The sequence below is a fragment of the Pistacia vera genome, unplaced genomic scaffold, assembly GCF_008641045.1.
Source record: "Pistacia vera cultivar Batoury unplaced genomic scaffold, PisVer_v2 Contig221, whole genome shotgun sequence".
NCBI classification, from domain to species: domain Eukaryota; kingdom Viridiplantae; phylum Streptophyta; class Magnoliopsida; order Sapindales; family Anacardiaceae; genus Pistacia; species Pistacia vera.
In genome coordinates, this window is record NW_022196026.1 from 438,903 (window position 1) to 460,297 (window position 21,395).

A 21,395-nucleotide genomic window follows, 5' to 3' on the forward strand; every position below is an offset into this window, starting at 1 on the left:
GCGCTCGACACACGCTGACTAGAGGCGCGTGAAGGTGATGGATAGTGCGGGGCATTTTCACGACCCTCGCGGTGGTACGAACCGCCCCGCGAGGTGTGGGGGCCACCCGCATGAGAACGATCGGGGTCGTTCTGCTGGTGGTGATAGGAATCATTGCGTCCAGCATTTTCGCTTGGGTTTGCCTGCGACGTGGCATGGGACAGCTCGGGATCTACTTTTTCACCGAGTCTCAGCTTTGCCGACACCCTGCTCGGGGCGCCTTTTGTATTCGCTGGCCCTTGGGAGCCCGTAGGCTTACTTTTTGCCACTTGCTTACCCTTGCGTTTACGCGCTGCAGTGCTCGTGGCACGGGCTATCGCCCTTTGCCGTGCTTTCACGCGACCTGCAGGCGTCTTTGGCGGTTGCACCGCTCCGGTTGTCGTAGATGACATGCCTTGGTCCAAACGGTCCAACCTCTGGTTGACCGTCTAGAGAGTATTGTCGAACCTCTCCAGGTAGCTTCTGATGGCAGGGTCCAGTTGCGGAGCTGCTGGGATATTCCCGGTAGCATTTTGCGAAACTGGAGGTATGTTGGAAGGGATGTCCCTCTGGGCTAGGGGGACTCCTTCAGCACGCTGGTTGACCTGCTCAGGTTCAGATTGGCGGGCCATTTGCTGCTGTAGGGCCAGTAGGTCAAAGATTATCCTGATGAAGGGTAGACACTAAATCAGGCCCTCCTTCTAGCGCCAAACTGTTGATGCTCGTTTTTTGCACCAACCAATTGTCACGTGGGTATTGCTATTTGACGAATTAACACACATGATAATGGATATATGAAGTGAAATAAATGCAAAGAAGACTTTTAAAGTGGTTCGGATGCTAAGGTAGCAAGTCCTACGTCCACTGATTTGTATTGATATTGGTGTGGGTCAGGTCGCGAAGCGGACTGACGTACATAAGAGTTATGAAAAGTAAGTGTTTTTTACAAGAGAGAGAGTTTTTTCATGTAAAGAATGGCCGAATCCCCTTAATGAAGAGGTCTTCTTCATTTTATATCAAACTGAAGCGTGTAATCATCATTAAATCCATGGGTTGGTGTGATTGTCAGGATATAATCCGGCTTTATGTCCCATTGCCCTCTTCCCAAGCTGACTTCGCACGATTTGCTGCAGAGAAACGGACGCGTGTGAGCTCCATATCATGTGGCAGGTCTGACGTGTGCGTGTTGCTCTGACGGGAGCAGGTCGCCCTTCACACGATTTTTCCACGTCAGCCCTTTATTTTCCCAGGCATAACAAGTACTAACATTACTAGTTGGATCATAGAAAGCAGCGTTAGCGGAAGTGAGCTGAGGCGTGTAGTAGTCAAAAGCCTGAACAGTAACCCAATCCAAGTACCCTTCCATCGCTTCTACAGGGAAGCTTCTTGAATCTAAACCTGGTTGAAAACGAACAGCTGCAGTCAATATAAGTTGTGCATGGCAAGAGTTTCCTGTCTCCAACTTGATAGCGGCTCGCCACTCTTAAAGAGAACTCCCATGTTGTACATATCAGAGCTAGAGTTTGCGGAAGCCCAACCAAGTTCCAGGCCCTGGAAGCCATAAAGCCCAGCCGTTCTCATTGAAGAATCAATGAAAGATTTTCTGAAAGATGAATAACTCACCATTGAAGAAAAAGTTGAATAGCTTGCATCTCCACCCCCAGTTGATAGAAGAGTCATGACTGATGGGTTCTTCTGTTTCACAGTATCTGTGAAACTGGAGAACTTTCTCTCATCAGACTCTGATAAAGAGAGTTCATAAGAAGATGAATTTACATCAGCAAAAGCACAATGAAGGTGTGTATAGAGAGCAGAATTTATGCGTAAACCCGGGAGCGCGCTGCGTGAATACCAGTAACGACCTTTAACCCAAGTTTCTGATTTTGCTGGGAAGAATTTTAGAGGGTAGATGACAAAGAACACTGCAAGCATAACTCTTTTTGGAGCCATTAATGAACTCAGATCAAATTTTGATGAGTTTATTTTGGAGAATATATGTGTGTGTGCGGGCCCGAAAATGCGTGCGCAAGTTCACTCAAAACAGTTGACACAGTTATGATTTATGAGTCAATGTGTGGACTTTGATCGAGGAACAGATTACGTTGCTTGCATGACTCAGATCCGAGACGTCATGAATATATCTTCCAATTCTTACATCATAAAATATTCAAGTCATAACCAAATGTGAATAATCTGTCTGCAATATATCATCCTTATGGTTCCAATATTAATGGAGGGCCTGAAAGCTCATTCCATGAAATATTTTGTCAATTCTATCACCGGGGAAAGGATCCCGTAATCTGTCCGCAACATATCATCCTTATGGTTCCAGTATTAACCTCTGCAGAGCTAGCACTTACAAATAAATTGGAAACTCTAGTTAATCTAATGTTGCCTCCTGAAAGTAGAATTAAATAACACAGACGGAACTGAATAAACTAAAACTAGCCCCGTTATTGTTTCAAACTTCAAGTAATAATAAGACCCTGCAACTTTTTGATCCCTGTCCTTGCTGGAGTCCAATTTGTTGATTCTTTTTCCTTTGCACTGCTGTAAAACATTAACATCTTTTACTTGACCAAGCATTCTATGGCAATTGGCAAGGCAACTAAATTAATCATCTATTGTCATTTCACTTCCCAACATTATAGCCGACATTGGGGGGTCTTATTTATTTGACTTCTTTAATTCTATGCTGTCAATTCTAATTTGTGTCGCGTGGAAGAAAAAGACCAAGACCTTTATATGTGATCATTTTAAAAAAAACTACAGCAAAATAAAAACAAATTTCAATAAAGACTGCGTGTGCATCATGTTAGAGTCATGTGACTATTTTAATGATAAAAAAATCCTTTGTGTAATTAAATTGAAGTTATATTAAGACAATTGAAAAAAATTTAGAATTATTAATGAAAAATCACATTTTAATTTTTTCCTACAATTTGTGCATGTTTGGAATGATTTTTGAGATGTTGGGAGTCGATATTAGGGTGTGATTTATTTATTAGGTTTGAATTTGCCTCATTTATTCTGTTCAGGGGGTAAATTGTCATATTTGTGGGCGTTGATTTTGTCATTTTTCATTCATGCAGGGACTGATTTGGATTTTCTAAACATGGTATAAAACAACATGAATAGTTCTAGATCAGGAGCGCCGCTCACTCCCAAACCACAGCTCCACCGACGACCCTTCCCCTCCCATTTCCAGTGACTTCAAAGCTCCCCCTTGCATCGATGTGATGATTTACCTCCCCTCACTGGCGACGTTTCAACATCCGATGGTTTTTCTCCCCTTTTTTGACGACCTTCCACCTTCCAACCAGAAGATCCATCATCTCCTTCACCTGATCGATGCAAGGGGAAGTTATGGAGTCGCCAGAAATGGGAGGGGAAAGGTCGCCAGCGGTGGAGATGTGTTTTGGGGGTGAGCGGTGCTCTTGATCTGGAACTATTCATGTTGTTTTATACAGTAGAACCTTTCTATACTCATAATGTTGGGACCAATTAAATTTATTATTATAAGGAGATTATAATTTAATGGAGGTGTAGTTACAAGAATTATTGTTTTGATTTCTTATTTCATAATTCATGTTTTAATAGTTATATTAGGATTTCAATTTATTGTTTTAGTAGCATTAGGATAATACCAAAATGGATATCAAAGAGTCATTGTAAAATTGAGTGATCAAATTCGACGGCTTCACTACACTGATCAAATAGATATCAATGTCTTCCTCAATAATCCAAATGAGCAACTAGTCGTGTATGCTTTAACTGAAAAAGAAATCACTATTGGAATTAGACAAGAAGATGAAGGAGATAATCTTGAGGATGATAGTACAGAAATACCAAAAATTTCATGCCAAGAAGCTCTAAACATACTTGAGAGCTAGAAATATTTTGGTTTCAACAAGAAGGTGTCCGTACTGATGGCTTATTATGTACCCGCAAGATAAAAGATATAGTAACAATGTTAAAACATAAATCATTGTTTCAAACAATTTTAGATAAATATTTTATTTTATCTTAAATCTTTAATATAACATAGCATATATTTTTTGTAATATGCATATAATTATTACCATGTAGAGGCAAGTTCCTTAAGACGAGACCTAGAAAAATTATAACTTATTACAATGTGAAATTTATTTTTATTTATAACTAGCTCAAGTTGGGACTGTATGACTACATGGAGATTATTCCTATTTAGAGTATCACTATTCACTATGGAGAGGTTCTAGTGTATGTTTGGAAAATTTTTGTCAGTCCCTACATGAATGAAAACTGACAAAATTAACCCCTAAAAATATGACAATTTACCCCCTGAACGGAATAAATAAGACAAATTCAGACCTAATAAATAAACCACACCCTAATATTGACTCACAACATCTCAAAAATCATTCCAAACATGCACAAATTGTAAGGAAAAAATAAAATGTGATTTTCCATTAATAATCCAAAATTTCTTCAATTGTCTCAATATAACCTCAATTTAATTACACAAACAGTCTTTTTATCGTCAAAATACAGTCACTTTCATAACTCCAATCACAGCACAGTTTTGGTCTCTTATTGGGTACTAGCATGGAAGGGAAGTTTTTCTCTTCGGATGTATTGAGAAAATATTTTTGCTATCGTTATAACTCCATTTTATTGATGGATATTAACCTACTAGGAGAGAATACAAATTCTCTTTTATTCATTTTATGAATTTCTTGTTATTATTGGCAGGTAAAGGTCTTGTCTTCTCCTTCAGCAGAGACTTGATCTGGTGGTTGATACGCATCTAATTAGATTAGACAACCTAGAGTTGATGAAGTTAGTATGCAACCAATGCAATGTACAAGCAAGTAAAACTAATACATTTATATGTGACCAAAAAAGAATGCAATTAAGCAGCACATACAATTATTGATATTAGAATAATTACCAATGTTTTGAAGAAAAATAATACATTTATGTGTTACCAAAAAACGATAAAATATAACTTGAATTAAAAAAAAAAAAGGTAATTAAAAACATATAATTTTATATTACTTCTAACCGGATATATTCCATAGCAAAATTTCTTTCTTCATTAAACTATCTTTTACTTTTAAAAATTATTTTAATTTTATTACAAGTGATATTTAAATTGTTTTGCCTAAAAAATCAGGGCTGATGCAAGCTTACATTAACGAGCACCAATCAAAGTTCAGGAAGGCTATGCACCGCACAGAATCTATCACGTCGCCCCAAGAAAGGAAGAATATAGATGTCACCAACCCAACTGATTCAAGTTATGTCTATGAATGAATTTGTTTGTACACTTGTCCAAGCCCCATATAATTTGAAGATATTTCATAAGTTACCAACCAATGGGATGCAAGGAATGATTTGCATGGCATCTACCCACTTGCAGACTTGTAATCATTACCTTGAACTCAACGGCTATAAATAGAGCCCCCTCCTCACAAAATCAGGACCAGACTCTCTGAATTCACAAAATACAAATAGCAAAGACAACCCACGGGAAAGAGACTAGCTTAATATTCTCTTTAAATACCAAGCTCTTGTAATTTTGTTCACTATTCGCGACCTATTGTAAACTTGGCTAATCACCAAGCACACTCATATAAAAGATACCAGTGGATGTAGGAATCACTTTAAGTATCCAAACCACTATAAAACTCTCATTGTCTCATTTACTATTAAGTTTTTACATGTTATTATGACCTTTAACCATATCTCAAAATCAATCTCGTGTAATTTCTAAGACCCTCTTAGGCACTTTGCATGTGCAAGGTCGTTGATGTCAAAATCACGCATCAACAGTTTGACACTAGAAGGAGGGCCTGATTCACATCAGCTCTCTGCCCGGTTTTCTCGACTGTACAATTAGTTTCACCTACAAAGGTCAACCATAAAAACTCATGGCTTGTGGTCTTGAAACCAAGCATGCTAGCACCAACAACAAAGAGATTCCCCACGATCAAAAGACTACTACTCCCGAAGTAGCTCCACCTACCCAAAGTACCAGAGGGGACATCCCCTCGACTTCTCAGGCAGATCTGGCTATGATAGGCTACCTGGAGAAGTTTAATAACACCCTCCAAACGATGAGCCAGAGGCTACATTATTTGGATCAGGTCATGCCACCAAATTCTGACAGGGTGGTACCACCTCAAAAAATGCTTGTAGGTCGCTCGAAAGTGTGGAAATGAGCAAAAACCCATACCATGCACACTATAACGTAGAGAAGTATAGGAAAACAAGTGGTTGAACATAGGTTGAAAGGCTCAAAAGGGCAAGTGAATGCTGGTCATGAGAAATGGAAAAATCCCTTGGCTTAGCGACTCGATAGTATGTCGCATCAAGAGCCGACCTATGCCATATTGCAAAGGCACCCCCACAAGAGTGCTCAGTAGGGAGATTCCTACTATCATCGGCATGATGGTTCTGACCATCACGGTGAGGGAAGTATCCACCATCAATGTGTCAGTTCTGACCACTGCAGAGGTCGAGAAAACTCCCCAAGCCATTCAGCACCTTCACAAGGCTTAGGCCAACATGTGTCAAGGCAGGCCGAAGGTTCTGACGTGGGCAGAGAAAGCACCGACTTGCGTTCTTTCATTAATCACAATCATAGGAAGCGTACCTACATTGCAGAAAGTGATCCCCATAGGGCTCTGCTTCCTTAAATAGAGGAGTTACAGAGAGCTTTGGATTAGCTTAGGGCTCAACAGAATGAGCAGAGGCAGGTTGCTGAGACATCTCTCTTTTCTCTAGTAGTTTTAACTGCTCCTCTCCTGTTAAGATTTAGAGTACTTGACATGAGGGCATTTGATGGGAACTCTGGTCCGCAAGATCATCTCTATGAGTTTAACAACCTCATAAAGCTTTACTAAGTTTCTAACTTGGCAAAGTGTCGTTGCTTAGCAGTGACCCTAATTGCCCACACTAAACATTGGTTCAAATCACTTCCACTAAGGTCTATCAACTTGTGGCAGCAAATGAGCTCATTGTTCTTTAGACACTTCCAGGCCAATCGAAAGTTCTCAATATTGTTAAGCTACCTTTGCAACTTACGACAAGAGAAGAATGAGTCTCTCCAATACTATATTGATGGGTTTCATAAGGAATTGAATAAGGTGGCTAATACACCTGAAGATTCAATTCAAACTCTGATTATTGCCAGAGTTTACCTACAAACCGACTTGTGGAAGAAACTACAATATGAGGATGATATTCTCCTCACTCGCTTCTACAATCTAACAGAGAAACATCTACGAATAGAAAACTCAGTGGCAATTTTAAATCGCCATGACCCCGGGCTTTCAACCAATGCTCCTAATCAAAGGGATGAGTTCCACGAGAGAGTAGTAGAAAATTTTATCGTAAATGGGCTAATGACGATCAAAGAAAGGGAAAGAAACAACGGTTTGAGCCCAATAAATCTTATGATCCAATTCCTCGTCACGATCGTGATCACGACCACGATAACTTCACTCCACTCAATGCATTGGTTTTAGCTATTCTGGGCAAATAGGTATAAGCTAATCTGCTTGAAGAGCCAAAGCTTATGAAAAAACCCGCATCTAAAAGGAATGGCAAAAAATATTGTCGTTACCACCAAGATAATGGGCATCACACTGATAAGTGTCGAGCTCTTAAGCAAGCAATTGAAAACCTTATCCAAAAAGGCCACTTCAAGGAGTATGTTGATGGTCCAACTCCTACAAGAGAGAAGGATCAAAAAGGCGACGGGAGAGGCGCAAAGGTCTTACCTAGTAAGGACTATCTTTAGGGGATCTCATATAGTCGGGAATTCTCAGAATGCACAAGAAAAATATACCTGAGAAGCTTGGCATGAACCCTTTAATGTTCTGAATCTAGAACCGCGACCTAGCAAGCTATGTACAGAAGAGGAGATTACTTTCTCTAAGAAAGATGCAAAACGAGTGCACCATCCTTATAAGGATGCACTAGTTGTTATGGCTAAGATAGGAAGGTGCGAAGTCCACAAGATATTGGTGGACAATGGGAGTATTGTGAATATCCTATTTCAACGAGCATTTGAGGAGATGAAATTGGAAAAGACAGACCTGAAGCTTGCCACCACTTCTCTCTATGGTTTTATCGAGGACCATCTAATTGTCCGAAAATACGCAACGTAAAAGCTTACCAGACAGTTCATACAAACCATTATTGTAAAAGTAAAGCAACCAACAAAATAATAAAAGAAAACGAATGAGAGATCCTCCTTACCTCTTGGCTACAGGGAATTAACTTCCTATCATAATAGAGAGTGCACATCAACTGGAAGAAGGGCGGACCGATTTTGTGAGTTTTGTTCTTTCTCTGAAAATATGAGTTCTATGACAAAACTTGAGGCAAGCCAGGGGTTTTATAAGGGGAAAAGTGACGATTGGTTTCCCTAGGCAAGCGACACTGGGGCGGGATATGTTTCTCACCATTGATTGCGACCATGTGTCATTAATCCGTGAGAAGAAGTAACTACCACGCTTTGAGAGTGCCAATCAACGCTTCCTTCCATTGAAGCAACCAAGCGATGGCTCGATTATCTCCTCCACATTAAATGTGCCCTCATCCACATTTAATGCTCTAAAAGAGAATGTCGTTTGAGCATGACTTGCATTTAATGTGCATGGTTGGCACTTATTGCGCAATAGACACGTATGTCAAAATAAAGATTATTTTATTACCAGCCTAGTGTCAAGCGCAACGGATAGCATCTAAAGAGGTCGTTTAGGTAAAACACTCTTCGCCGTGTATCGATTTCAAGACAATGTGATTCCTTGATTTCGATAAAAATGCGCTAAGTATTCTCAAGTCGCGAGTTGCGGATGAGATTCAAAGCATGTCAGTATGACACTGAGTGGGGTCTGACCCTGGTCATTGAACCTGTGAGAGAAGGCCACCTCAGATCGCTTGTGCTATTCTTAGAGTTATATGTTGCGACCTCCTTGCAACTCTATTAGCTCGACCAAACGTCATTTAGGACAAGTCAAGTCAAGTCAAGTCATGGTACAATCATGAAGTTCTCAAGGTTCAATCCTTAAACCTTAAAAACTGGGGGGCTTCTGTTATGCCTAAAAAGTCAGGGCTGACGTGGACTCTCATCAGCAAGAGCCAATCAGAATTCAGGGAGGCTTTCTACCATCTAGATGTTGCCATGACGTGCAATGACGGAAGAGGTATGGTTCTTGTCCATACAGCAAGTGAATGTCAAGCTTGCGAGTGGCTAGGAATCATCCACCTACCCAAGCCCTACGCAATTTAAGGATATCTCTTGTGCAGACAACCAATGGGATGCAAGGAAGGACTTGCACGACACCTACCTACTTGCAACCGTGTAATCATTACCTTGAATTCTCCCACTATAAATAGAGGACTCCCCACTCATTTATAGGATTGGCTTATCTTAGTCTAAAATAGCATACACACTTTCTCTCTGTATATTCTCTCTATAGTGTAACTAAGCTCGCTACATGCGACCTGACTGTAACAAACTATTAATACAATCACAATGGATATAGGAATCACTTTTGAGTATCCGAACCACTTTAAAAATCGTCTTTTATTTACTCTCTTGCTACATATTTTCGTATTACGTGTAACTTCTAAGCCCGCTTAGCATTTTCCATGTGTGAGTCGTTGGTGTCAAAATCCAGCATCAACAATTTGAAAAGCTTCTTAAAGCTTGCCCAACTTGTTATCTATTAGCTCTTAAGTGTTACATATATATAGGCATATGGAGAAGGCTCTGTAAATTTCTTCATAGTATTTTACATATACGTGATAGAAACTTCAATGCTTTGCACAATATGAAATCAAATCAAGTCAAAAAGACAATGTAAACTCCCTGTTGGAAAGGGATTTTGGTGGGGTGTGAGGGGTAAGCCAAAAAGAGAAAAGGAGGATGCTTAATTGATAATTTTATTTTCTTTAATTGACTGACTTAGAGAATCTTCTTATAATTATGGTTTAATAAGTTTATTGCATGGCGAACAACTTTGCACTCATACTGTATATTGAAATTGATTTTTATTGTCACATTATTAACCATCCTAATATACTGAATTAACTTTATAACATTCCCTATTATATTCCTTTTTAAGTTTCAAATTAATCTGTATACATAAGGTTTTTTGTGTAATCATATTCACAGTCCTTATAAATTATAAGTGTAATTAAAAGCATTATTTGAAAAGCCAGATCTAACCTGCCAATTCAATTGGTCCAATCAGGAACCATACCCTTAAAAGGCTCAGGTACATTCTAAACCTAATTATAGCAGTTGGACCCGATTGACTCGGGGTTGAACTAGTGGAACAATGCCAAATCACTGGTTCAATAGCCGGGTTAGAGAACTTATGGCTAAGCCAAAATCCGAATTCCTAAAATTAAAATATCTAAATTCTATTCTTCAATTTTATTTCCTCATCTTCAATTTTTCATCTTCACTCCTTCAAATCTTTTAATCATCGATCTGGATTATAGATCGCTTCGCCTCTACGACATCGGCCATGTGGTTCCTCTTCGCGATGGCTCCCCTTGTTTGTGGTAGGTTTTGTTATGGCAGATGGTGGTGTTTTATGGTGGATTAGGGTTTTCATGGTGGGCTGGTGGTGGTCCAACGTTGGGATGATCTGGGGTGGATTGCAGTTGCAACGGCTACGGTTTCCTAACAAAATTGCAAGGATGTGTTTGTTGTATTTTAAACGTCCAAGGACTAATTTCTCAAGAGTATGTTGGTTAAGTTTCATACTAGGGTTTTATGCTGACGTCAACAATCCGACTCGCCAGTCAGATCGTTGGAGAGTCGGATCACCCAACCTGGGGACTGACCCCTTGACTAGGTTAAGGCCCGATCTTGGTGTAAAAACATTGACTAAAAGGCAAATATTGTTTAGAACTTCAAATAATAAGTCATTAGTAATTTTTTTTTAAAAAGAAAATAAGAAGTTATTTCTATGATTTTTTAAATGAAGAAATAGAAGGTCTGGATAGATAATCTAAGAGTAATTACTAAATTAAGATAAATTCTACATGCATGGGAAGTTATTATGAAATTTCTGTCCGACATTGAGTCAAAAAGACATTGACTTGGCTTTTATTGACTTGTTTTAGGACCATGTGAAAACGCATTTGCAACTGAATAATAAAATCTTGACCTATTTAAAGACAAATACAAAAAAAAAAAAAAAGATTTACATTTCATCTAACTACGTTACCTTAATTGTCACATCATTAATTAATTGATAGAGTGCTCATTGAATAACCTTTCAACTATCTTCTATATTTCTTTTGTTTATGAGTCATATAAAAGGGAAATCCTTTTGCCACAAATGATGATATGTAGAAGTAGAACTCCAAAACTAATAACATTATATATGGTAGAATTAGAGAATTAGTTATATCTGTTATAAAGTCTCTTCCAACATATTTAGTAGGAACATGATCATTGTCAAAGAGAAAGTGTTAGTTTGTGAAAACGTGATGTTGTTTAAACCTTAATCTAAGAATAACAAAATTAAGGTCATGTCAAAGTATGATATTTCTTGTTTCATATATATCTCTATCTAACAAGACATTGTTAACTTTCAGATCTTGATAAATAAATGTGTGCAACTCCTATGATCAAATGCATACGTTTTTCCGCAATCTGGAATATATGGCTTAATGTGGCTTGCATCAAATTTAACATGTTAGTGAACACTTAATAATGTACCCATCATGAGGCTAACGCCAAAAGAAATAAATACAAAGGAATGAACAAAATTGCACATAAAATTATGACAAAATAGATAAGAGTCTAAGCTTTTATTTAGCATGTATTCATAGATAAATATTTGTTTTTCTTCATCAATACAAGAATTCAAAACTTAGACATAATGTACATGTTTGATCTTCGTAGTAAGCATAACCTCATTCTTGAATTCCGCAAATCCCTAGAGTGGAGGTTTCAACAAGTTACTTCACCGCCATTTCCTTTCCATTTGGCACTTACCCCTTCTATTGGAAATCCTGTAGTAGCTAGTTGCGTTAATATCATCCAAATTCCAAAGTTTAGACCATCAGATGTGGAACATTCACTACAAAAAAAGGTTCTATTTCCTATTAAATTTCCTAGGGCCTTAAAATGCTCTAAGAATCCCGTTTGGTTCACCATTTTGGGAGTTTTTAGAATAATCTTTTGAAAAAAGTTGAGTTGAGTAGTGTTTTGAGAAGTTTTTTGTATACTTTTCTAATAGCATTTTTTTGAAAATTTTTAGATTAAATTTTTAACCCCCTAGATTTGTTAATTTAACTAAACACCCCCTACAATTAAAATTTTATAAATTGACAAAAACACTCCCACCTACCTACATTTGCTAGATTTTGGCCACCATCGCCGAAAGCTGGTCGAAATCTGCCGTAGTAACGGTTGAATATGGCCGGTAGTGCGCTGATTTGACATTTTTTGGTCAGATCCACCGTGGATTTGGCCGGAAAAGGCCAAATCTACGATCGCTAGATCTAGCTGTTGACGGCCAAGATACGGTTGTCAACTTGGCCACATTCGCGGTAGATTTGGCTGAAAAATGTCATATCGACGCACTACCGACCATATCCAGTCGGTAGTGCACCATTACTGCTGACTCTGACCACCTTCCGACAGTGGCGGCCAGAATCTAGCAAATGTGGGTGGGTAGGGGTGTTTTTGTCAATTTATAAACTTTTATTGTTGGAGGTGTTTAGTTAAATTAACAAACCTAGGGGGTTAAAAATAATCTAAATATTTTAAGTTTAATAGAATAGTATTGTATTTTGAATATTGAATATTGAAACAAATATGTATTTGGATAGGATTTGATAGGATAGTGAAATAGAATAGGGTAAAAAAAGTACCAAAGGGGCCCAAGAGTTTTTTCAAGGGTAAAAAAACTCCCTGGGAAAAGGATATAATTATACTTGATCAATTCCCAATTTAGGGGTGAGCACGGGTAGCGGGTAGAACCAGAACCGGGGGTAAGAACAGGAACCGGAACCGGAACCTACCCGAACCTGCACTGTGCGGGGAGGTTCCGGTTCCAATTTTTTGGAACCACTACTGTGTGGTTCCGGTTCCGGTTCTTGCATATGGAGGAACCGGAACCGGAACCTGTAAAAAGGGTACCCTGTTTGGAACCTGTAGGGGGTACCCGGTTTGGAACCTGTTTTGGAACCTGTTTGGAACCTGTTTTGGAACCTGTTTGGAACCTGTTTTGAAACCTATTTGGAACCTGCTTTGGAACCTGTTTTGGAACATGTTTGGAACCTGTTTTTAGAACCTGTTTAGAACCTATTTTGGAACCTGGACTATAATGAAATATTTGTGAAATGTAAATAATGGGGGGGTTTCTATTATTTTACATATAAAAAAATTTAAAATAGAAAAAGTTAAATTTTTAGAATAACCTAATTAAATAAATATACGAATACAATTATACTTATTACATATAAATTACACTATATTAAAAGCTTTAATATATTATAATACATTAATATTAAAGTTTTGATCAATTAAGTGAATAATTGGAATTATGATCCAATTAAAAGTGTTTTACATTTTTAATGTTATTAAAAGAATTATTTTTGAATAAAATAGTATATTTGATTGAGTAATAATATATTTAGTTATTTACTTCAATTATCAAGTTCTAAGTATATCTATAATAAATTAGTAATTAATTAATTATATATGATAAATTGATAAACATTAATAAATTTAATTACTAGTTAAATATCATACTTAATCAATTATAACATTATATTATAGTTAAATGATTACTTAATTAATTATAATTTTATAACATTACTTAATTGATTTATAGTATAATTAATTATAATTTCCCATGGTAATATTGCCCTTGAAAACACATAGCATTGCCATGGGAAATTCCTTGATTAAAAGGATATAGTTAATATTAATTTAAAATTTGAGGGACTGTTTAATATTCTCATGTGATGAAATTGAAATAATGTGAGCATAAAAGGGACTTAATAGATATCATCCAATATATAACTGGTTAATTAGGTCATCAAATTGTGGAACTGCGTCGTTTTAATATCCAATATATCCCAGCGACAGCCGCAAGCCAATGGCGGAGCCGTCGTCCGCAGCTCGTGCTTGCGCCATGGAAGCAATTAGTACTCATCGCTGCACTCTCAGTGCAGTAGCTTGCGGTGGATATGTAAGCAACGCAATTGCACTAGCGAGAGTAGCTCTCTCGGCCTAAGCGAGCTTCTTGCGTGGCGCCACGATCGGCTTATTTTTCCCGTCATCGATCACCAGGAGACTTCAATTTTGTGCACAGATAATGGAATGACGCTATTGTTGTTTGTAGTTCGTCGGAGGGTTCGAGTTGCCTAATAGTGTCCGTAATGCAGAGGACATTGTGGCAGATGTTGATTATGTTGAATTACAGCCTGAGGTATCAAATTTACTTTGAATTTCATGTAGATATCAATGTTAACTATTTATTATATGTCTCAGAGCATTGAATCTGTACTTTATATGAGGTTTGTTATTGATAATTGTCTTTTAACAGTTTGATAGTGTTGGTCATTGTTGCTCTACTTATATTTATGAAGGGTGCATTTATAATTGATGTAATGGTCAAGCTTTGGGAAAGTATTCCTAGTTTGTATGTGTTCTGGTTGATCGAGCAGGTTGTTTTGGAAATTCTTGAGAAGGCCAATTTGTGTTGTTCTTATGTTTTGTCTTCAATGGTTATTCTTCCTTAATTCTATTTCAGGATTGTCAATTAATGAAATGACTAATTTCATGATTAATTTTGTAATTAATAGCGTGAGTGGATATTACAGTATTTAATTTGTTGTTTCATTCTACTTCAGGATTGTCAATTGCTTTGTCATTCTGATGGACTAGATAAACTTCATTGTAACCGACATTGCTGCCTCACCAATCGCTTTCCGACAACCTGTTATTATGAATGATTCACACAGGTTTGTATGTCATCTCTGAAATTGCATTGACGTTAAGCTCTATTTTTATTATTTTTGTTCATTAGATTTCATTTTTTTTATTATTGAGATTTAATAGACATTTTTCTTGACTGAATGCTCTTACCACAACATCTCCATTTGTTTCATTCAAAGGCATTTTGTGAAGTTCAGGATATGATCAGTTCCTATCACAGATGCATTATACATGCATTCCTATCACAAGGTTTTCTTTCTTGTTCTTAAAAATTTTGATTCGTTGTAATGTTTTTGTCTATGTTAGTATACATTTTTGTTCATAAAAATATCAAGTATAGATGAAATACTAAGCAGTTATGTCTCCAAACTCTTTAAACATTTCATTAAATTTTACGATAAGTTCCACGTTTCAATTTGGTTTGCTGCTGATCTAAATTTATATTTCAGGTATATATATATAGATCTTGAATAAACTACACCATGTGATTAGTGAGTTTTGCTGACTGTTTATTTAAAATCCTGGTTAATTTCTCTAAATCTACATGCTTTTACTTACCCGTCTAAATCAGATTAATAATTATTTATGCTTAAGGAGTATATGTTTTGGATGGCCTAATTATGGTTTCAGATTTCTTCAACTGGGACTGGGTTAAGTTACGTTACTGTGATGGAGCATCTTTCAGTGGGGATAGTTGAAATGATGCTGTAAATTTTCGAGGACAGTGTATCTGGTTAGCTGCTAAAGAACATTTCATGGCCAAGGGAATGCAAAATGCTGCACAGGTTTAATATGCATTTAAAATTCATTTTTCTTTCTTATTTTCTATTTTCTATTTTATTTTTTTGCTTAGCCTTGAATTTATGATAGTTTTATGCATCCATCTACTGAGGATCTTCTTTCTGGATGCTCTGCTGGGGATTTAGCATACATGCTTCATTGTGATGAGTTTCGGGACTTATTTCCAAACACAACTAAAGTCAAATGCCTAAGTGATGGTGGAATGTTCCTTGATGCGTAATTCTCTTAAATTATGATATCCATTGGGATTCAATTCTTTATCTGTAAGCACATTCCAAACTAATGATCTTCATTTATTCAATTGAGTTGATCTCTCTGGTGGGCACAGCCTAAGGAATATGTATGCCAGCATTGTTAGCTTACAGGTACCATAGAAAATTTTTTTACTTTCCATGATGGAAAATTCAATTTAACTATGACATGAAGTTCTGTATTTGACCTTTTTTCTGGAATATTAAGAAGTGCAAAAGAATCTGCCTAGAACTTGTACCAGAAAGCTAGATCAAACTTTGGTAAACATCGCTCTTTTTTTTATTATTAACTTCATTTCTCACTGTTTTAGATCTTTCTAATTCATAGCCTTACTTGCTTACAAACAATGTTGTAAGTTTTGTGCCACTTTGTACACTTCATATGATGTACTTTGATCATTGATTCTTGCCTTTTTGTAGGATTATGTAAGATAATTTCATTTTGAATCATTTTTCAGAAATTTTGCCTTTCAAATTTATTGAGCACAACTACATTGTGTCCATTTATGTTTTATAATTTTTCTGGTATAATGATGAAATATATTGAAATTACCAACACATACAGATGAAACATGGTAAGGATGATTCCATTTTGATTACAGAATAAATAATCAGTCAATCATATATTGTCACATAATATTGTATGAGAAATATTCTGCATAAATTATTTATTCTGTATTTTGATCTTCTATAAGTCGAGTCAGATGTCCCTATCAAAGAAACATCATTTGGCAATAAAATTAGATAATCATTCATCACTCTATGATAAGTGACAGACTTATCGCTGGACATTACCTTTTGATTTGAGCTCTCTTAGCCAGAAATAACATGTCAAAAAGCAGCCTGGAAGCAGAATAGCAGTTGCGGCTGTAGACAAAACAATTGCTAATAACTGCGGCTTATTTTCCTTTGAGATGAAAAAATATTTCCCTATTTTAACCCTGTAATAGTCATACAGTCATACCTGTCAAGCATTTATTGGAGTCCCCCGACCTGTGAACTATATATCATTAACCAAATTAATTGTTTAACACCTTCCCGTTCTCTTTGATAAATGATAATTAATTCACATCATAGTATACTGATATCTTCATTTGACAAGAAAATCCAGTCATTTGATTAATAGATAAGTCATAGTTTTCCCTTATGTGCCAGCTGAGAAAGTACTGATAATATAAACAAAAATGGAGGCTAAGAAACTTGTGACAATACAAATCCTATGTGTTCTTTCTGAGGATATAACACACATTGGTCATCACATTTGCTGCAATCATCTACCTACAACTTCTGAAATGGTTGTATCATTGAATGTGCATATAGTTTCTTTATCTCCATCAGCTTGTACTGAGAAAGCGGGCTTCTTCGGGCTCATTATCTCGAAGGTTTCATTTTTAAGCATAGAAGAAACTTCCAACATGGATGGTCTATCATTTGGGTTTTCTTGGACACATAGCAAAGCTATTTGCAAGCACTTTATTAATTTACAAGAGGAATTCATATCGTCTAGTGATGGATCCATAAAGTTTGTGCCTTTGCCATCTTTCCAAAGCTCATATGCCTGAAATGATCAAATGCCAATTATCATTCAATTCAAATTCCAAAATTTGAACAATTACAGTCCTTAGTAAATAATAATGGTTATGAAGAAACTTACATAATCCAGTAGGCTTAAGTTTTCTTCGGGGCCATAGAATAAAGAAACCCTGTTTCCACTTATAATTTGTAGAAGTAAAACCCCGAAACTGTACACATCAGATTTCGTAGAGTATATGCCTCTTTTAACATATTCAGGAGGAATGTACCCACTACAATGGACAATCAAGGTTGAGTATATGAGATACTATATATGTACCATTAGAAGGAAATATATGCACTTACTAGGTTCCAACAACTCGTTCAGTGTTTGCTTCAAGTTCATCTTTTGCAAATATTCTAGCCATACCAAAATCTGATATTTTAGGCTTCATATTTTCATCCAATAAAACATTACTAGCTTTCAAGTCCCGATGAATGATAGTCAATCTTGAGTATTCTTGAAGATATAGAAGACCTTGAGTAACCCCTTCAATGATATGTATACGTTTTCTCCAATCCAATATATATCGTCTAATAGGATCTACATAAAATAAAATTGTCAACAATCAAGGCAAAAAAAGCAAATGAATGCAAAAAATTACACCAAAGTATTCACAGTACCAAAGAGGTAGTAGTCCAAGCTTTTGTTTGGCATATACTCGTAGATCAACATCTGCTCTTCTCTGTCAGTACAAAATCCCAAAAGTCGAACAAGATTTACATGTTGGAGCTTTGCTGTAAGCATAACCTCATTCCTGAACTCCTCATATCCTTGTGTGGATGTTTTTGAAAGTTTCTTCACTGCTACTTCCTGCCCATTGGGTAGCAAGGCCTGACAAACAAAAGAAATTTATGTTCCACAATCAGCAAGGAAGACCAAATTGCAATAGAATAAATGGCCTAATAGAATATACCTTGTAAACAGGACCATATCCTCCTTCCCCAAGCTTATTTTCAAAAGAAAATCTGTCTGTAGCGGCTTCAATGTCATGAAAATTATAAGTTATCAAATTAGGAGCATTGCTGTTAAAATCCCCAGCTGCAGATGGGTCATTTATTCTCTTCTTTGATCCTTCATTAGCCGACCCAAATAAACATGGCAGTAAAAATCAGATGATCATTCATCACTTTATCATAAGAGACATTATAGTTGGACAAGTCACCTTTTGATTTGAGCTTCTTTATCCAGAAGTAATATATCAAAAAGCAGCCCAGAAGCAGAATAGCAGCTGCACTAGTAGACAACAAAATTGCTAAAAACCGCCGCTTATTTCTTCCATCGTTATTACCCTCTTGAGCTGAAAAAAATATTTTCCTTATGTTACCTAGACTTCCCATAAAAATCTTCATTCAACTCATTGTCAATCAATTTTTCAATGTGCAAAACTTTGTGTTCTGTTATTTTTATAAATGGTCATATGTCAATACAACTGGTCTAACTACTATGCCATTGTCATACCTATACTTATATCGCCGCTTGATCAAAAAATCTAGTCATCTGATGAATAAAGAATGTCATAGTTTTGCTTTATGTGCCGGCTATGGAACTAGTGATAACATAAAAAAATTGGGGAAGCCACGTAATTACTATAGATAGAAATAATGAAACAGATTTCTTGGTGAATTTAGTTCTGATCACTTACCTGCAGCTTGAGAAAGCATCCAGTTATCATCGTAGGGGGTCTCCCACGCAATGTAACCACGTAGCTTCTTCTCCTTGGCATAAGCAACCTTAATTCTGACAACCTCAACATCATCAAAAGAAATCCAAGTTGACCCGACGGTACAGTAATTCACCACATAAGTTGCGTTGTACATAACATTAGCCCCATATCTCAGAACATAATCCCTGATGTCCTTATAATTTATGGCTCCACCTCTTCTAATGGCTGCTCCAGTTGCTGGGGCACCAATACCATTTTCCACGGGGTTTGCAAGCGTCCACGCGTAACCATAGAAAGGCAAACCCAAAACCATCTTATTAGCAGAAAGTCCTCTGCTAATCCAAGCGCTTATACCATAATCAGTACTAACATTACTAGTTGGATCATACAAAGCAGCGTGAGCGGAAGTGAAATTATACCGCTGAGGCGTGTAGTAGTCATAAGCCTGAACAGTAACCCAATCTAAGTACCGTTCCATCGCTTCTACAGGGATGCTTCTTGAATCTAAACCTGGTTGAAAGCGAACAGCTGCAGTCAATATAAGTTGTGCATGGCTAGAGTTTCCTGTCTCCAACTTGATAGCGGCTCGCCACTCTTCAAAGAGAACTCCCATGTTGTACATATCAGAGCTTGAGTTTGCGGAAGCCCAACCAAGTTCTAGGCCCTGGAAGCCATAAAGCCTGGCCGTTCTTATTGAAGAATCAATGAAAGATTTTCTGAAAGATGAATTACTCACCATTGAAGAAAAAGTTGAATAGCTTGCATCTCCACCCCCAATTGATAGAAGAGTCAAGACTGATGGGTTCTTCTGTTTCACAGTATCTGTGAAATTGGAGAACTTTTTCTCATCAGACTCTGGTAAAGAGAGTTCATAAGAGGTTGAATTTACATCCGCAAAAGCACAATGAAGGTGTGTATAGAGAGCAGAATTTATGCCCGAACTCGGGAGCTTGCTGCGTGAATACCAGTAACCACCTTTAACCCAAGTTTCTGATTTTGCTGAGAAGAATATTAAAGAGTAGATGACAAAGAACACTGCAAGCATAACTCTTTTTGGAGCCATTAGTGAACTCAGATCATATTTTGATGAGTTTATTTTGGAGAAAAATTATATTTATGTATGTGTGTGTATACTTAGAATCATATTCTGTTAAGTTTATTTAGGAGAAAATTTACATGTGTGTGTGCGGGGGCCCGAAAATGCGTGAGCAAGTTCACTCAAAACAGTTGACACAGTTGACTTAGAGTAAACAACATGATCCCACCCAAGGTTTAGCGCAAGGAAAAGTAAGAAGTGCCACCCTTGGTTTTGTAAATTCCAGATTTCACCCTTAAACTAACACCATTAACAAATTTTAGGTTCACATACAGGTGCAACAGGTTATTACCATACTGCCCTTGACTAATAAATTAATAAATTTTTTTGACCTCCAAATTAGTAGAATTAAAAAAATAACTATATTACTTTCAAATTTATTTCAATAACACCCTCACTCTCATCCTTCACAGTCCCAATCTCCAACCACCTAACCACTACCACTGTCGCCACAGTCACCATCTAGCCAAATTAATAAAATTTTAGGAAAGTCCTATACATCTCAAATTCATTCACCAACACCCTCTTCAATCCAAACCCACCTAACCCTCTAATTTTCTTTCAATCCAAACAAACTTCATCACCAACAATCCCAACAAATTTCGACTAATGACGTGCGACAACACAACGACGAGGCTGGCGTCATCTTTGACCTCAAGTCCGGTGAGCACGAATCAATTACACCGCACCACACTGCACAGATCAAATCCCTTTAACATTCAAATTACCAGAAATAAAATTTCTGCTCATGATTGGACCGACGTTCATAAGCTCTAGAGAAACTTTTTTTTTTTAGGAACTACTAACAAATAAGAATAAATAAAATTACACAGTAATGGCAGAAGTTCTTTGGACAGCTTGCTCATAGGAGAGACAATCTGAGAGTGATAGTCACGCGCCTGATTGACAGCCTCTACTTCAAGTTCACCTAGCTATGAACATAGCATTTCTTCAGCTTCCTCTGCCAAACGCAGCCGTTCCAGAACTTTCTGAAGCTCAACTCTCGTTTGTTCTTCTCT

General features: G+C 37.1%; 2 protein-coding genes and 1 long non-coding RNA gene across 8 annotated transcripts; 1 reads left to right on the top strand and 2 right to left on the bottom strand.

Annotated features, from left to right (window-relative positions):
- Positions 1 to 1,440: 1,440 nt before the first annotated feature.
- On the bottom strand, positions 1,441 to 1,968 carry LOC116130463 (class V chitinase-like). Its single transcript, XM_031416207.1, has one exon. The coding sequence runs from the start codon at positions 1,966 to 1,968 to the stop codon at positions 1,441 to 1,443; it is 528 nt and encodes a 175-aa protein (XP_031272067.1).
- Positions 1,969 to 14,094: 12,126 nt separating this feature from the next.
- LOC116130474 lies at positions 14,095 to 16,385 on the top strand. Of its 4 annotated transcripts, none has more exons than XR_004128059.1 (4): positions 14,095 to 14,480; positions 14,905 to 15,238; positions 15,620 to 15,774; positions 15,860 to 16,385. It is a non-coding gene; the product is annotated as an uncharacterized LOC116130474 (long non-coding RNA). The 4 variants fall into 4 exon arrangements; XR_004128058.1 differs by having other exon boundaries at positions 14,905 to 15,015; positions 15,169 to 15,238; positions 15,620 to 16,385; XR_004128057.1 differs by having other exon boundaries at positions 15,620 to 16,385.
- A 736-nt stretch (positions 16,386 to 17,121) lies between these two features.
- Positions 17,122 to 20,385, bottom strand: LOC116130471 (class V chitinase-like). 3 transcript variants are annotated; one of them, XM_031416215.1, is made up of 7 exons: positions 19,260 to 20,385; positions 18,780 to 18,914; positions 18,531 to 18,688; positions 18,238 to 18,427; positions 17,920 to 18,157; positions 17,696 to 17,846; positions 17,122 to 17,599 (listed from the first exon to the last, which is right to left on the bottom strand). In XM_031416215.1, exons 1-7 carry the CDS (start codon positions 20,341 to 20,343, stop codon positions 17,312 to 17,314), a joined length of 2,244 nt encoding a protein of 747 aa, XP_031272075.1. In that variant the 5' UTR covers positions 20,344 to 20,385; the 3' UTR covers positions 17,122 to 17,311. The 3 variants fall into 3 exon arrangements, with proteins under 3 accessions (XP_031272075.1, XP_031272076.1, XP_031272074.1); XM_031416216.1 differs by having other exon boundaries at positions 17,920 to 17,944; positions 18,334 to 18,448; XM_031416214.1 differs by having other exon boundaries at positions 18,238 to 18,448.
- Between the last annotated feature and the right edge of the window lie 1,010 nt (positions 20,386 to 21,395).

Coding starts and splice junctions, on each gene's coding strand:
- LOC116130463 (XM_031416207.1), bottom strand. CDS start 1,968: ATGGCTCCAAAAAGAGTTATGCTTGCAGTGTTCTTTGTCATCTACCCT.
- LOC116130471 (XM_031416214.1), bottom strand. CDS start 20,343: ATGGCTCCAAAAAGAGTTATGCTTGCAGTGTTCTTTGTCATCTACTCT. Junction 18,689..18,779: donor AAAGAAGCTCAAATCAAAAG/GTGACTTGTCCA, acceptor CGGCTAATGAAG/GATCAAAGAAGAGAATAAAT. Junction 18,449..18,530: donor GATATGGTCCTGTTTACAAG/GTATATTCTATT, acceptor TTTGTTTGTCAG/GCCTTGCTACCCAATGGGCA.